This window comes from Mustela putorius, unplaced genomic scaffold (genome assembly GCF_011764305.1).
Source record: "Mustela putorius furo isolate JIRA1106 unplaced genomic scaffold, ASM1176430v1.1 tig00000577_pilon_pilon_pilon, whole genome shotgun sequence".
Lineage (NCBI taxonomy): Eukaryota > Metazoa > Chordata > Mammalia > Carnivora > Mustelidae > Mustela > Mustela putorius.
In genome coordinates, this window is record NW_025421421.1 from 5879794 (window position 1) to 5896702 (window position 16909).

Consider the following 16909-nt stretch of genomic DNA (forward strand, 5'->3'; position numbering starts at 1 on the left):
GAAAAGCATTTCCCTTTATAGCATCAATCCCACGATTGATTACCATGAATATGTCTGAATTTTGACCCAAATAAATATTTGCAAGGCTCTCTTTTAGTAAATCTAGTCCAATATCATAACAATGATCAAAAAAAAAAAAAAGGAAAGAAAACAAAACTCTACCAGAAGTTGCCATCCTATAAAAAGAAAGCTGCACTGAGTAGTTCCAGCACCATATATGTCCAAATCTTCCCATTGGCCTTCAAAGAAAAAAATGTAGCTGAGTGACTTGGAATTTGTTATTTTCCCAAGTGGGAGCAAGTTCCTCAGAATCCTCCAAGTATCAAAAATGTATTTTGATGAAAGAAAAACAAATCACTGTAACCCTTAAAGAAGGATTCTCATTATTTAAGAACAGTATATGCAAACAATTTTATTCTTACTTGCAAAATCATTACATTGTAGAAATGTAGGATTTTTCTTCCACGTTAGAGAAGAAAAAAAAAATAGCAAGCCAAAAGCACAATATGGACTTTATAAATGTGAAAAGCAAACATGGCTTCAAAAAGAGTGTTCTCATGAATGCAGCTCGAGTATAGAAAAAGAAATAAATAAGAACTTTCCACACATGACTGCTATGGTCCTTACCCGATTTTTAAAAATTCTTTTCTTTTTTTTCTTTTTTTTTTTTTTTTAAAGATTTTTTATTTAGTTATATGACAGACAGAGATCACAAGCAGGCAGAGAGGCAGGCAGAGAGGAGGAAGCAGGCTCCCTGCTGAGCAGAGAGCCTGATGTGGGGCTCGATCCCAGGACTCTGGGATCATGACCCAAGCCGAAAGCAGAGGCTTTAGCCTACTGAGCCACCCAGGCGCCCCCAAAATTCTTTTCTTTAATGTCGAAAATTAATTGCATTGATGACACCAGTATGCCTTTTATTTTTACTAGAGAGGGCGAGGGCTCATTTTTCTGACATGGCAAGTGACTGCATAATCACATAAATTAAAGAAGTCACACTGAAAATTAGCAGCTTTTCTGACCTAGCACGCTCAGTTTTGGGAATTTACTCCTATATGTAAATAACAGACAGTTGAGAAAATGTGTGTGAGAATATCAGTGGCAGCGTTGTTTACGCCTGCCAACAAACAAAACAAATAACCGTCCATCTCCGTAAGCGGGAGTACACGGATACTACGGAATCATGGCATGGCCATTAAAAAAAAAACCAATACGGACTGATCTGGAAAGAACCCTAGGAGCTATTAGTAAGCAAAAACAAAAACAAAACAAAACAAAACAAAAAACAACAACAACTAAACAAAACACACACACAAAACAACCCAGCAGTTTACTGAGGAATATTACAGAATAATTCCACTTCAGTTAGAAAAACAAGCAAGAAACAAACAAACAAACAAAAAAACTCCAAATGGGCAGGAAAGTTCTTTCTATACAAAGGTTTGCATAAACATACAGAAAGGTAAACACTGTCTGTCTGCAGAGCACGAGTGGGGAATGTGGGGTGGGGGCGGATATTAAATGTTACCTTTTATTGTCTGACAACCAGCATGCGTTACTTTGGCAATTAAAATAATCAAGGAGGGGTGCCCAGGTGGCTCAGTCTGTTAGCCCCTGCCTCCAGCTCTGGTCATGACCTCGGGGGTCCTGGGATGAAACCCACTCCCTCCTCCATCAGGCTCCCTGCTCAGCGGGGTAGTCTGCTTCTCTCTCTCCCTCTGACACCTCCCCCCACCTGCTTGTGCACTCTGACTCTCTCTCAAATAAATAAATAAAATCTTAAAAAAAAAATCAAGGAAGTAGACACACCCTAAGAAAAGATGAAAGTCAGCAAATCTGAGATGTGGTCCATGTTCTTAAGCATCAAAAAGCATATCCAGATTCAAACACGGCGAGTATGAACACGGTGAGAAAGAAGGAAGCGTCTCTCACGGCTTGCTCTCCTATCAAAGCCACAGCAAGCCCAGGGCGGGTCTCTGCCCCTGAGGACAGCCCAGTGATGCCCTGAGCCAGACAGTGAGGCTGGATAACCCCAAATTCAAGGCAGGCTACCTCAAACCCTGCCTCTCTCCTTGGGGAATCAGTCTTGCCTTATTAACACACCAGGACCATCAGAGAAAGCAAAACGTCACACTGCTTACCTCCTGCTTCTCCACGTCTAACAGCGATCAGCTTTGCTTTTTCTGTCCTGAACACAGCACAGAGAATCCCCTACATTCTAGCTACCCTTTGTCCGCTCTCAGGGTCCTATGCTACATGATACTTTCCTCCCTTGCCCAGAAAAAACACAAATTCTTGCCCCAGAGAGCATGTTTTAGGTGCTGACAGCTTCAAATAAATGCATCGCAGGGCTTCAAAACCCGTCTGACAAAGGCAATTTGCTGTCAAACAGGGTGGCAATATGGGCAGTGTGCTAAATTTTCTCTACGTCCCCCCTTGCAAGCTTATCTAAGTACAACCTGACACGGTATCTGAGCAAAGGAACCCATTAAAGAGGCCAAGTCATTGCATCAGTTCAAAACTGACTTCTTTTGACCCAGAGTACAGCTTCATGTTGGCACGGACCCTTGGTTACTGAGACAGACCAAAATAAGTACATTACTCCTCAGCGTCAAATCACAAAGGATGCCATCAGCAAGATTGCGTCCCCTCCAGTCCCCTGGGGGGCTTTCGCAGGAGAGGGGTCACAGACTGACTGAAACAGCGTTTTACAGGAAGTCTGAATGGCCCTTTCCAAGGGATTATTGATTCAAAAACGTCCAGTCCATTAGATGTGGCCACAATTTATCCCTTTGCGGCAGGTCAGACTACACCAGTTTCTTTTCCCCTAAAATCGTTGAAAGGCACTTGCTATTTAGGGCACCCCGGGGGGGGGGAGTCGTTTTTCTCTTGCAAATATTTAGATGTGTATAAATAATCACTAACTAGATCACTCAAATGTTTTTCTAAGAAGGACCTCACCCCGCAAGGGGCCACGTGAAGATTTACTTGATGACGTTCTAAAATCACAGAAGCACCAAGAAGATCAAATAACCTAATAGAAGCCAGTAGAAGTTTCCCCTAAAAACTGCTCTTTTTTCCTATAATAATTGTCTTTTAGTTCTTTTGGGAGAAGAAGGGAGTGGGAAAATCTCAACCTTGTCTCCTCACGCATATATTTCTTACTACTATTAATTTTCCATTATTTCTCTCGGTTGTCTTGTCTCGGGCAAATCTGAGCCCAGAGGCCTCAAAGGGGTTTTAGGAATTTCCCCCAGACCGATATTAATGTTCAAAGACCTCTCTGTGCCGAGCGTGCTATCTGTCTCCCTTTTGTTAAAGGCAAACAAGGCAGAAGCACGCGGTGCTCTGGCTTTTTCGATACATTCCCTGAAATCACTACTGATTGGGAAACGGTCATACCAAATGCATTCAATGATAACACTTTCCAAAGACGCGAACGCTAACATTAAGAAAGTTGTATGTTTGGGAATAGGTTTTCCACACCCAACCAAAGGCCAGTCCCCCGCTTAGGAGCGAGCCAACTGCCTAAATATTGTACTTCTGCTGCCATCTTGTGGTCAATTTTGAAATCTCACCCTCTCCCTCTCTCCCTCCTCTCTCTCTGCATGGTTTTTTCTCCGTATCTTTTGGAGGGCATCTACATCCAGATCTTAAGGATTCCCTTTCTTTAGTAGATGGGGGGGAACGGTCTGCATTATTCTCTGAAAGAAGATGGCGCTGGGGTTAACTCCTCCTCCTGCCTGTACATGCCCTCCTTTTTCCACGTATTTTTCTCATTTTTCCACTAAGCCATTCTCTTTAATGTAAGTTTTTTAAAAAAGGCTTTCTCCTCGTTTAGATTAATCTAGTTTCCTACAAGTCAATGAAATACAGAAATACAGGAAAATAAATTTGTCTCTTTTTTTTTTTTTTAAGATTTTATTTATTTGACAGCCAGAGATCGCAAGTAGGCAGAAAGGCAGGCAGAGAGAGAGGAGGAAACAGGCTCCCTGAGGAGCAGAGAGCCCGATGCAGGGCTCGATCCCAGGACCCTGGGACCATGACCTGAAGGCAGAGGCTTTAACCCACTGAGCCACCAGGCGCCCCTGTCTCTCTTTTTTTTTTTTAAAGGTTTTCCCTCCCAAACTGTTTCCAAATTGCGTTTTTTAGAAAGAAAGAAAGAAAGAAAGAAGAAAAGAAAGGGAGTGAGAGAGGACGGAAGAAAGGAAAGAAAGAAAGAAAGGAAGAAACCAACCAACCAACCAACAAACATGTCTTTCTGTCTATAAACGCCATGCCACCCTTCACGGCCACAGATGTCTCAGGATCCAAGGAGGAGCCCTGGTGGGGAGTAGGGAAGCCACACTGTGCTCCAGGAGAGAGTGTCCCAGGGCCCCGGGCCAGATGGGGACTGGGTCCCAGCATCCTTTATTCTTCCCCACCTGTCCTGGTCAACTGTGGGCCCTGGACGGATATGGCAAAGAAAATTCATAAATCTGGTGGGAAATCCGATGTTTTTCTGAGGATATATTGGAGTGAATAATTCTTAGCCAGAGCAAGAGTCTATTTTATAAAAGTCACCATTCCTGTCTAGCTCTATGTCACTCCTCTAACTCGGGTGGAGAAACGGAGTCACCAGAGATGAGCACCCAGGTAACACACGTAGCTAGAATCTTCCAGAACAGAAAAGGGATGAGTAAGGAAACAAGCATGAAAACAATCCGCTTCATTCCTTGTTGGAAATGACTTTAAGGGGCATCTGGGGGCTCAGTCAGTTAAGCATCTGCCTTTGGCTCAGGTCATGATCTCAGGGTCCTGGGATCGAGTCCCGCATTGGGCTCCCTGCTCAGCGGGGAGTCTGCTTCTCCCTCGGCTCCTCCCTCTGCCTGTGTGCTCTCTCTCTTATTCTCTCTCAAATAAATAAAATGTTAAGAAAAGAAAAAAAGAAAAAAGAAAATGACTCTAAAAAATCTTTCCCCATCCTCTTCTGTATACCCATCAATACACCATTGATATGTTTAGACTTTTTTTCTTAAAACTTAGCCTTATCATAAGCAATACTAACCACACAGCATGGCTTTGATGTGCCTGTTACATGTTTTCCTCAAACCTTCAGTGAAATTCCCGATTGTTCATATACAATAAACTCCCTCGTGCGCCGCCCAGAGACAGCCCTGGTGCCGCCAAGACCAGAACCATCGCACTTGGGGACACGTCGCTCTGCAGTAGACGTGCTAAGTTTAAGGAGAGCAGAGGAAATCTAACAACTGTTGTTTTTAAGTAGTTTTGAGGGTCACCGGGTCAAGACTCTTGACTTTTTAGGGGCATGGTTCAGATCAGAAGTTCTCAGACATTCTTCCTGCTGTGACTCACGAGACGGGTGACGTTCCCACGTGCAACACTCTCTTGTGAACACCAGCAGCGCCTGTGGGTGACATGCAACTTCCTGCCTGTATCTGCAATCCAGCCAGCCCAGAAAGCCCAGCAGAATGCCGGGAACGGGCTCTCCCGAGAGACGCCTGGGAGAGCTCCTATTTCCTAAGACACAAGTAATTCACAAATTGTGACTCAAGCTATCATGGACTCATTTTAACCTCCAACCAGTCAAATACTGGCGGGACCCCACAGCTGGAGCCTGCCTGAGGAATACAGAGGACACTGCAATGACTGTTTTAGAGCCGTCTTATTCTCTACGAGGAGATCAGACTGAATAGGAACTGGTGTGACTCTCCAGAAGGTTTGGTTCTTGTTTAGTTTTGTTAAGTTTCGCTTGCTCACTTTTGACACATTCTAGGTACGTGTGGTTCTTTACCCTTTCTCCAAAACTCAGCCTGGGGGAGGGGGGAGATGGGGAAAAAGAAAGCTGAGGAGTTTATTTGGTTGAAATTTTTACTGTGGACAGACCCGGTTTCGACCCAGGGGGGTTTACAACTTGAGATATAAAAGAATGTTCTATTTTGAGAATTTGAGGACATCTGCAGCCACGTTCCTGGTGGCCACAGGATGCACAAAAAGGGCATTATCTATACCACATATGAGAGGCATCGAGAAAAAAATGCACAGGTGCCCAAAGGCTTCAGATTTGCTCCTCAGACAATAATAGTAGCGTATAGTGCAGTCAACAGACCTACAGATACTCGTGAGCGGCAAACAGGAGTATTTCTGGGATCCCTGCAAGGTTCACGAGAAGCATTACCGCAGCACGTGGGATCAGAGTGCTCGAAAAAACTGAGGATAAGGCGCCTGGGTGGCTCAGTGGGTTAAGCCGCTGCCTTCGGCTCAGGTCATGCTCTCAGGGTCCTAGGATCGAGTCCCGCATCGGGCTCTCTGCTCAGCAGGGAGCCTGCTTCCTCCTCTCTCTCTCTCTGCCTGCCTCTCTGCCTACTCGTGATCTCTGTCTGTCAAATAAATAAATAAAATCTTTAAAAAAAAATTTTTTTAAACTGAGGATAAAAACATGCTTCGAAGCCCTCTCTGATATGGACGAGAAAGGAAGGACAGTTTGAACTAGCAGCCAATCTGAGAGAATCAGTGGAGAACGATTGTTGGATCATCTATATCACGAGTGCAAAGTTTAAACCAACAAGCAATTCCTGTTAGGTGTCTTATCGGATTAGCTCCACAGATCAACACTCGGATGAAACCAGTCCCACCTGGTTATCCTCTTGAGAGCACAGATGCTATCAATGAGTCCCTTCGTCTGACAGAGTCAACTCAAATCAGCTCCTGGTATCAACATAGCAACCTTTTGGGACTAAGTTCCAAAAATATGTCAAACGAGCATGCACTAAAAACAGATAAACACACAGCAAACACAGCTTGTCTAGTCATGGGACAGGACAAATGACACATAGAATTTTGAAACTTTCTAGCCCCCATAAACTTTATATTGATTGGATTTAAAACTAGTCTATTTCCCCAGGAAGCATGGGTTTCTATCACACCCATATATAGGAAACAATACGGAAGGGTTTAGAATAAAGCAACATGAAGTCTGCGATCCCCCAATAATGTTTAGTGAGCAGGGAGAAGTAAGGTTAAGAGTTTTTAAAAAAAGTTTTAAATGTTCTTTTAGATCTCTAAGCAAAGTAAGGAGACTACAACCACCATCTGTCTTCATATAATAAAACAAGACTTTTTCAAAGATATACAGTTTCTGGAAATACCCTTTTTTTTTTAATAGAGCCACTATTTCAAAGCATTTTCTATTTCAAAATGAACAATAGGCATTTATTTTAAACTTAAGGAAATTCACATTGTATAACACCTGAATTGCTTGAAGTTAGGATAGATTTTTTTTAAAGATGAGAGTAGCATTTTGAGCAAGAACTCTGTTCTCTGTTGTTTTATGATTTATGACACTGAAACCAGTCCGGTGGGACTCACAGACTAACGTTAACCTGGAAGAGGGAAACATGAGGACCCAAAAGAGAGAGAGACAACACAGTCTGACCCAAGAACAAAGAAAAGGAAGTGAAAAGTCCTCAGTGGGTAAAAGGAGAAGGTATATTTCCACAAGGAGCAACCAAGCTTGGTTCTTAGAGCCGGTTCTGGGAGGCAATCTTGGGCCCTGTGCCCAGTACCAAACGCAAGTATTTGACAAACCGCAAGGTGGGTCTATCTCTCTATCTTTTTTTTTTCTTTCTTTCTTTCTTTTTTTTTTTTTTTTATTTAACAGCCAAGAAGTAAACCTTCCATTCTAGAAAAAACTGATATGGAGGAATTTCAGAATAAGAACTACTATAAAGTCATAAAACAAATTAAGTGGCAGTGTGTGTGTGTGTGTGTGTGTGTGTAGGTACAGGTACACACACATAGACACACACATACACATGTGGGGACCCAACAGCATGGCACCGACAAAGGTAGACTCAAGGTCAGGACTCCTTTTTGACGATTTCCAAACTTCTGAGCTTTCACTTTTGTGAAACAGGATATGCTATCCCTGGTTTATCTCCAAGCTCCCAGCAACGTCCAAGTGCTACAAGAATCCGAGATAAGGTAGGGTCCTGCACTCTGATAAGCCCGTTCTCAAGGGCAAAGGAAAATAAGTATCCGTGCTCTGAGCAGCTATGAAATCACCTGAAAATCTGATGAAGACAGAGGGTTTCAATGCACCCTCAGCATCTCCCACACCACAGGGAGAGAGGGCACTTAGGGAAAGAGGAAGAAGGTTGGACGTGATTTGTTCTTTTCGGGTCTGTTAGAAATCATTTCATGAGGGTCAGTCCAATTTCTAATGAATGTGTGATTAAATGAGTGATTAAATGTGAACTTTCAACCCACACAGAGATCAATGATTCAAATGGAGCAGGAATTCCTGGTATATTACAAATCCATCTGGAAAATGTACATGCTTCCAGACCCGGAGCCAGCCTCGAAGCAAAGTGAATCGGTCTTAAAGCAGCAGCCCAGACAGATGATAAGCCAAAGATATCAATTCACCAAGTCTAGTCCTGATGCAAAATTCCGAAATGTGAACTATCTTTCGGGTCCCCTTTCTGTGATTCTTTAAAAGGCACTTCCGGGACAATTTGCTCTGTTTTCTCCGCCACTAAAAGCAGGGTACAGCTTTGACCAAAAGGAGGTGTGAGGTGCTTATGCTCAGAATCTGTCCTCTTCCAATGACATGTGGGAAAACCCCGGGACGCTGACAAAACATCTTCCCTGTCCTCCTCAGCCTGAATCCCCTTAATCTCTTGTCATAGCTGTCACTCATCTGAGCAAACTAAATCAATGTCCTCTCCCAGAAGCTGTTAAACTATGTTATTCTGGAAAGGATAACCGGTTAACATAGCGAGATACTGTTACTTTGTAATAGACACCTTTAGATGGGAGGACTGGTAGAGAGGAAGGAATAGTATGAGGGGTCTGCAAGGCAAAAGGCAAAGGATATAATGAATGATGTCCAAAGGAGGCAACCGAGATCACGGTCACCACCATCCTATTTATCAGCTCTGCCTCTGGCATGAGAAAGGTGGGAAGGAAGCAAAGGGAAAGACTGGTATATGGCAAGCTCAAGGGCAGGACTGCCTGAGGAAATCCCAGACTCATGAGCACATCCAAGTGTGTGCGCTGCACACAAGGGCTTGTTGCCACTTCTCAGGAGGTCATTTGAGTGCTGGCCCTAAGACTCTTCTAACAAAGATCCTATTCTGATTCAGGACAGGTTCTTTTTTTTTTTAAAGATTTTATTTATTTGACAGACAGAGATCACAAGTAGGCAGAGAGGCAGGCAAAGAGAGAGAGGGGGAAGCAGGCTCCCTGCTGAGCAGAGAGCCCGATGGGGGACTTGATCCCAGGACCCTGAGATCATGACCTGAGCCGAAGGCAGCGGCTTAACCCACTGAGCCACCCAGGCGCCCAAGGGAAGGTTCTTTTATTTCAATTTGAAAGGACTCACCCATTACCAAGATGGGACCTGAGCTATCCAAGATGATGAAAATGTTGCAGCTTAGATAGAACCTGGGCTCCAGAAACGTCAAGATTTGGGGTTGAAACTTGTCTCTCGCATTTCCTAGCTGTGAGATCTCACGGTGGATTTTCTCTATGAACAATTAATAAGTCGGGCCCAGAATTCAGCGGCTACTCACTCATTTCATTGAGGTGGCTTATGTTGAAACTAGGCCAAATCTCTTGATTTAGTCTGAAGGTTAAACCAGACCTGAATTGAATGAGAGATGCAAAAGCAATGAGCTTTCTGGGGCATCCATCCCCAAGCATCCATGTCCCAGTGGAGAGAAGTTCAAGTTCCAAATGATGAACTTACATCACCAAGAATCGAGGGATTTGTGACAAGAATAGCTTGAATGTCTTTGGGATACAATCTGTTGTCCCTGTCACAGATTAATATTGATTTCAGCCTGCCCTCAAGCTACTTCAAAAACAACAACAACTGTTTGCAGTCCTTGGAGCCAGACAGGCAGCCAAAATAAGGAATGAAGGGGGGTGTGTGTGTGGGTGTGTGCGTAAAAAACTCAGGGAAAGAATTCAGGATATTAGGTAATTCTTGACGTGGGGCACGTACACGCAGGGAATTGCAAGTTCACAGAAAACTATGAGAAATACTTGGACTTGATGGGCAAAAAGTGTTATGTAAATTCACAATATCATCATCGCCCTACAGTTTTCCAAGATAATCACTTGATCCCTACCGGGCATTTCTATGGGGTCTGCAAATGAGAACTGCAGTAAGCCGGACGCTTCCTTTTTAAACATGATCATCATACTGTACACTTGATACTTAAGCTGAGCACTCAGATCTTCCCTTTCCCCAGTATAATTTTCATCTAAGCATTCCTTGGATACTTACATCATTCTTAATGGAGACTGTGCCGTATATCCTCTGTGGACACATGGAAGTCTGGCTAATTGGACTGACTTGATTACAACAGTCAGTGAATTCTCCCATTTCCTTCCACTGCAATAAACGCTTAAGATATTTTTGTCACCTATTATGTAAATATTTTAGATTGCCGTCATTTTCTCAAACAGGGCTTGGAGGCAAATGTGCTTTTATCGTTCTGCCCACCAGACAGACTCCTGTACTTTCCATGTACGTGTCTTGTTCATACAAAAACTTCATGTCCCAGAAAAGTTTGAAATGAACCCATGAAGAGCTATCCCTCAAATTCTATAGCAACTGCCAATGAGCTTTAGCTGTGCAGCAAGGCCGTCTCTTCAGCCCCAGCAAGCCATCCAGATGGCACAGAGTTCCACAAAAGGTGCGAGAGGTGAGGACATAGCTCGTCTCCAAAGCTAAGTATCTGAAAGGTAGAAAATAAGCTTTTTTTTGAGAGCCTCTCGTTTGCTGTTAAAGGCTGGATCTGAGAAATACTGTTTAAAGGACTTCCTTTCTTGACCAGAACGAAAGTCTGACCCATAATTAAGTTGCTATTGTCTCTTTAAGGGGTAGGATGAGTACCTGATTCCAAGGGTTACTCGCCCCATATATCATACCTGTCAAAGTCCTTTAAACTCTAATGAGTCAGCTTGCCGAAAATACACTCCAGGCTCCCATCTGAAAACTAAAAATCTAAGTGCTGAGTGGGGGAAAGTTAACCCTCAATCCCAGCGTAAATTGGGGCAGAGAGGAAGCAGGAAAAGGCTCCTGCGACTTACTCTAGACACAAAAACCCGCTGACCTCTACTGCGCATGATCCACGCAGGGGCCGGAGGCTCCTACCCCTAAGGCCACCGAGCTGGGGGCAGGGGGCCTTGGCAAGTGAGGACGATGTGTGCAAAGATCAGCCATTTCCTCCCGGTGCACACAAACCCTCCTCTCATTCCCAGAGAGATCCGCTCCTCCAGGAGAATAAAAGCGTCTCTGAGAACAGGCTCCCGAGTGACAGTGGACTCAGGGTGGGGAGGCTTTGCTCCAGGGCCCTTGCACAGCCTTAGTTGGTGGGCGGGGGCGGGAGGGTGCTCCCCCCCCCCCCCCCGAGCTGCGCGGAGGGCCTGGCCGCTGGTTTCTGGTAGGGGCACAGCGGAGACACAAGGATCTGAAATTCCAAAAATGCACTAAAGCCCTGGCCGGCCAGTCGGCCAGGGAGGGGAGCAGCTGCCGGGTGACCGCTGTTGAAGTGGCTCCTTAAGGAGGTGGGCAGATTGATTCCAGCTGCTAAGCGAGGGGCAGGGCAACGGCCGGCCGCGGAATGCGCAGAGCCTCAGCCCAGCCCGGGACAGCCGCTTCCCCATCAAGGGCCAGGCCAGACAGGAGCGGCGGCTGCAGTCTGGGCCTGGCAGCAGGAAGAAGGCCATCGGTCTTTGGGTGGCCCCAAAGGTGCCATGTGGACAGTGTCACTGTGTAAGTGGAGTGTCCCTCAGGAATCCGAAAACTGTCTCCTGAGACGTCGGTTGGGAACGGGCCCAACGTTCCAAAAGAGAATCCTTTCGGGCTGGTTCCTGTTTTGCTCCCAGTCCCACTCCCAGGTCCTGGCCTTCTTCTAAAAGCTCCTCACCTCTCCCTACCCACCCCTCCTGGGCCACCGTCCCCCGCCACCCAGGAACACTAATCAATGCACAGGAGAGACAGACCAGGAAGGGGTGCAGAGGCAGAGTGGGGGGCCCATGGACGCTGGACAAGAACGCGTCCCCTTCAGAAGTGCCGGCCTCCAAGTGCCGGCTCATTTAAGGGGTCCCCTGAGAGCCCCAAACTCAGACACCAAGTGATCTAAGAGGGAAGGAGTAAGAGGTAGGCGGGCATGAAGGCACGCCTAATGGAATATTCAATATCCTGCGAAATGCACTTTCGGCGGGGCGCTTCCAGGGGCTAAAAGCCAGTAATGGGCTCTGGAGTCTGCACTTCCTCTCCCTAATGTCCAGAGGCGTTTTAATGCTGCAGCCAATCGATCAGCCTCCTCCGGTGCAGGCGGCGAGAGGAGTGCAAGAGCTTCCTACTTGTGGCCAAAGTCGCCAGCCCTCCCTCCCACCCCCGCCCCGCCACCGCGCGACACACAACTCCGAACGGCAAGGACTGGGCTCCTAAAGTGTCCGGGAGAGGAAAGGAAGGAGCCTGGAGGCGCCCAGAGAAACAGCTCCCCTCGCTCTTCACCCAACTTTTCCGCGGAAAAGCTTCCGCGGAAAGACAAGGAGGCCGCCTTAAGCCACCCTGGAACGCGGCTGGTCAGCAGCCCCAGAGCTGCTCCAGGTACAAGGTCACCAAGCCGCCTCCGAGCCCAGGGCAGCCCCAGGTGTGGCTCTTCTGGAAGGGGCACAAACACTGCACACGAACGTCCAGAAAGTGGGGCTTCTCTGCCATTTCTTGCTGACATCACAGCTGCCTGGGAAGGGACCCTGTGAATAAACCTCTCCCGGTCTCCCCACCCCGGAGGCCGGATCCCGGCGGCGGAGACGCGCCCCCGTCCCGCCTCCCCACGCCCCTGTACCGTCCCCGTAGGGCTCCGGCGCCGGGCGAGTCAGTCCCTCGGCCCAGCCCGACCCCGGCCGGCCTCCGCCGCCCCTCCCCCGGGACACCGACGAGGCACCACCGCGCACGCCCCGCGGCCGGGGCCTGGGGTCGCCTCGGGGAGCTCTGCGGCCCCGGGACGCGCGCGCCTCTGTCCCGGCGAGGCCGTCCCCGCCGCGCCGCGCGCACGGAGAGCGGCGCGCCCGCAGCCGGGTGCGGGGCAGCCGAGTTAGCGGCGCTAGCAAACTTTCCGCTTCCTCCCCACCCCCCACGCCACCGGGGCGCGTCTCCCCGAGGAGCTCGCCTTTCCCAGCCCCGCAGAGTCCGGCGCGGCACGTGACGGGCAGGAATAAAAATAAACCCTTCCCAGGCCCCGGGCCGCGGGGGGCACCCCACTCCGCGCGGCGGCGGCGAGCAGGGGGGGCCCCCGCGCCTTCCCCCACAGCTCGCGCCCGCGCCCCCCGCCCGAGCCGGGCCTGGGCTCGGTCGGCACGCCGCGCCCGGCCCGCGCCTACCTCTCGGACTTGGTGAACTTCCGGAACGCCTGTCGGAGGTCGTGGAAGGAGCGGTAGGTCTGCGGCTCGGCCGAGATGCCCTGCGCCCGGGTGGTGCGCGGCCCGATGTGCGGCGAGGGTGCGGGCAACACCGACTGACATTTGTGCAGCTTCCTCTTCAGCTCCTGGATCTCCTCCTCCTTCTCCGACAGCCGCGTCTCCAGCTCCTTGATCCTCTGCTCCTTGAGCATGAGAATCTGGGCGAAGTCCTCCTCCAGCTCGCTCATCTTCCTCCCGGGGCCCCTCCGCGAAACTTTGCTCGGGCGCGGCCGGACGCCGGCCGGGGGAGGCGAGCGCGGCGACGGAGCCGAGGGGGCGCCGAGTGCGAGCGCGCGGCTGCGCTGCCCCCCGGAGCGGCCGGCGGGCGCGGGGAGCGGTTGTCTGCTAGCCCCTTCTGCCGAGGGCGCTGAAAGCTCCGAGGGGAGGACGAGACGTCTAAAAGCGGCGGAGACTAGAGGCAGAGTGCTAATCCCCAGCCTCTCGGGGGACTAGGTGATTATCTTTCATTGAGAAACCAATTAGAGCCGCCCGGCCTCCCCTGAGACCCCCTCCCCCGTTCCCTTTCCCAGTGGCTCGTGAGAACACCGCGCGCGCCACCCCACCTAAAGCCTGGCTTCCCGCTGCAGGGTTGGACCAGACAGCCGGGCTCACCCCATCACACAGTAATCACTCTTCCACGCTATATGGTACCAAAGGGAAGGGGTGGGGTGGGGGGAGCTTTATGCCACTTGATCCTGGAAATAGCAACAATTACCATGTGATCTGGCAGATGACGCAGCCCTTGTAACCGGAGCCTAAAGACTTGATGGGGTGTGTGTGAGAGACAGTGCGAGATATTTCAGAAATATGAGACTGCCTTCGAGTCCGTAACCTGCATAAATTCATGTCTGTGTTCACTTTTTATTTCTCTTCTGCTCGGGATGAGGTAGGGTGTGTGTTTGTGTGTGTGTGTGTGTGTGTGTGTGTGTGTGTGTGTGTGTGCGCACGCGCGCGTGTGTGTCTCTTACTGTGCAGCCGTGTGCTTGTGACCCCAAGTAACAAGAATGACAGGACAATAGGAATTCCAAGTTTTTTCAGCAGGAATTTTTACTGGAAATGGTGAGCTCCTGGTTGGAAAGTTGAATGAAATAGATGGATGGTATTGAGCCCAGTGTTTGGCGGGGTCTGGGGAAGGCCATATTGTTGTACTTCTTAGAGCCTGGATTGTATTTCATCTGCTACAGTTAAAATGTGTGCATTGGGCATACAAATTACATCACGACATCGGCTCCCACAGTTGAGAAATGGTGACCACTAGTGCTAACCCGCGAGTTTGGGGGGAAAATTGCATCTGTGATCTGTGTTTTTCCCTTACCTGTGGTCTACTCCCTCACCCTCTGCTAAAGGGCTGTTCTACCTCTTTGAGCCAGAGTATTTGCTAATGAGTACAATTTCTTTTCCTTATCTGTTGTGTGTGTCACGGAGAGCCTTTTTCTTCACCTAAATCATTGTGTGAGTTTGTGACTGTGGGGGGAGCACGTCTCCAGGTAATGATCAACAGAATAGTATATCTTTTTTTAAAGGGGAAAAGATATAGATGCAGACTAAGATGCCAAAGCACTGTCTCTGAAAGAGTAACTTCCCTTAAAAAGAAAGATCAAGGTTTAAGCACTGACTGCTTATTTAAAAAAAAAAAAAAAAAAAAAATTCTTTCTACCTTGTCTGAAACACCTAAGGAAAAGCAGGCATATACTTTGGTTTAAAAATAAATCCTAAAATACATTTTATTCTGGAGATTTCTTTATTATTTACTGTCAGTTCTACTCATCTGATTATTTTAAATTAAAAACATTCCAAGCCACATCTGAATTTCTTAATCACACCAGATGCTGAAGACTGGCTTTATTTACTTGTATTTGAGAAGGGGTTCTTGGTCTTGTTGATAGTTGGTATCCTGTTGCTTCCATCTATGAGCAATTTAAACTGCTAGTATCTTTTTAGGAACGCTCAAAACAGTTGGCCTTTTAAAATAATACATTAGAAACAAAAACTTTGTCACATTCAAAACTCTAGCTCAGCTTTACAGAAGAGATAGGAATTGTTTCAAAATGACTCTGGGACAGGTTCTTTCAAATTTTACATTGTCTTAAAGGCATATATTTAAATGTTTCTCCTTGCTTATTTATTTTTAAGATTTTATTTATTTATTTGACAGAGAGATCACAAGTAGGCAGACAGGCAGAGAGAGAATGGGGGGAAGCAGGCTCCCCACCAAGCAGAGAGACTGATGTGGGGCTTAATCCCAGGACCCTGAGATCATGACCTGAGCTGAAGACAGAGGCTTAACCCACTAAGCCACCCAGGCGCCCCTCCTTGCTTATTTTTAAAAAAGGAACTTTTAGACCAAGATTTCACACGCCCACACACACCTCAAAACCTAATTTCATCCCCATCTGCCAGAATTAGTTTTTAATATATCAGTTTCAACTTAAGTAATGTCGACACCCACTGACATTATATCTTGTCCACTGGCTTAACAAATATTTAATTTAGAGTACAAGGAACACTTCACAGAGAGCCTGGTAGAAGAGTATTATTAAAAATCATAGCATTTCAAAGCTGGAAACAAGATCATCTAACCAAATCACCTCACGTTATAAAGGAAAAAAAATTAGAGTTTAAAGGCAAGTTCCAAGGTCACCTAAGTTAATAAGTGTTGCTCCAAGGATTCCCAAAGTCCAAACACAATGTTTTCCCAAACACACTGTTCTAGCCTGAAACCTGAAAATCTAGAAATTCTATGATTCTGTTACCCTTCAGCAGTGAAAGACGTGGCTTTACTCTGTGTTGTTCGCTTTCAAATCTGTAGCAGTAAGTTTCAACTATCAAAGTCAAAGTATTAATGAAACCAGAGTTTTATTTTATGCTGTTTCCTTTTTTTCCTAAAGGAGAAGGCCGCCATCTAGTGCCCTGGGAGAAATTTGCTAAATAAAAATCTTAACCACAATGAAGGGAGGTTAGGTCCTTAAATACCCATACTAGGGTTTCCACGTTCCTCATTGGAGAGAAATAAAGAACATATGCTGAATTTTGTATCAGAGTTCATTTTTAAGAATTAAAAATTTAGGGATATCTGGGTGCCTCAGTCTTTTAAGCGGCTGCCTTCGGCTCAGGTCATGATCCCAGGGTCCTGGGGTCAAGTCCCACATCGGGCTCCTTGTTCAGGAGGGTACCTGCTTCTCCCTCTGCCTACCACTCCCCCTACTTGTGCACTTTCTCTCTCTCTATCTCTCTGACAAATAAATAAGTAAAAAATCTTAAAGAAAAAAAAAAACGAATTAAGAATTCACAATCTTTTGGCCACAAAATGACAATGACAAAAGTGATGCTAAACATTTATTGAGTGTTTAATATGTGCCAGCACGGGGCTAAGTCCTTTATGCAACTGATTTTAATGCCCATAATGACTCTATAAGGTAGGTTCTATTAT

The 16909-nt window shown here is 47.0% G+C and overlaps 1 protein-coding gene across 1 annotated transcript in view; it reads right to left on the minus strand.

The window, feature by feature from the left end:
• Positions 1–14148, minus strand: part of PRKG1 (protein kinase cGMP-dependent 1) — a 1258123-nt gene extending 1243975 nt beyond the window's left edge. The window contains exon 1 of the mRNA XM_004764104.3: positions 13402–14148. Within this exon, the coding sequence (XP_004764161.1) occupies positions 13402–13667 (266 nt within the window). The 5' untranslated portion in view covers positions 13668–14148. The remainder of the gene's footprint in view (positions 1–13401) is intronic.
• Between the last annotated feature and the right edge of the window lie 2761 nt (positions 14149–16909).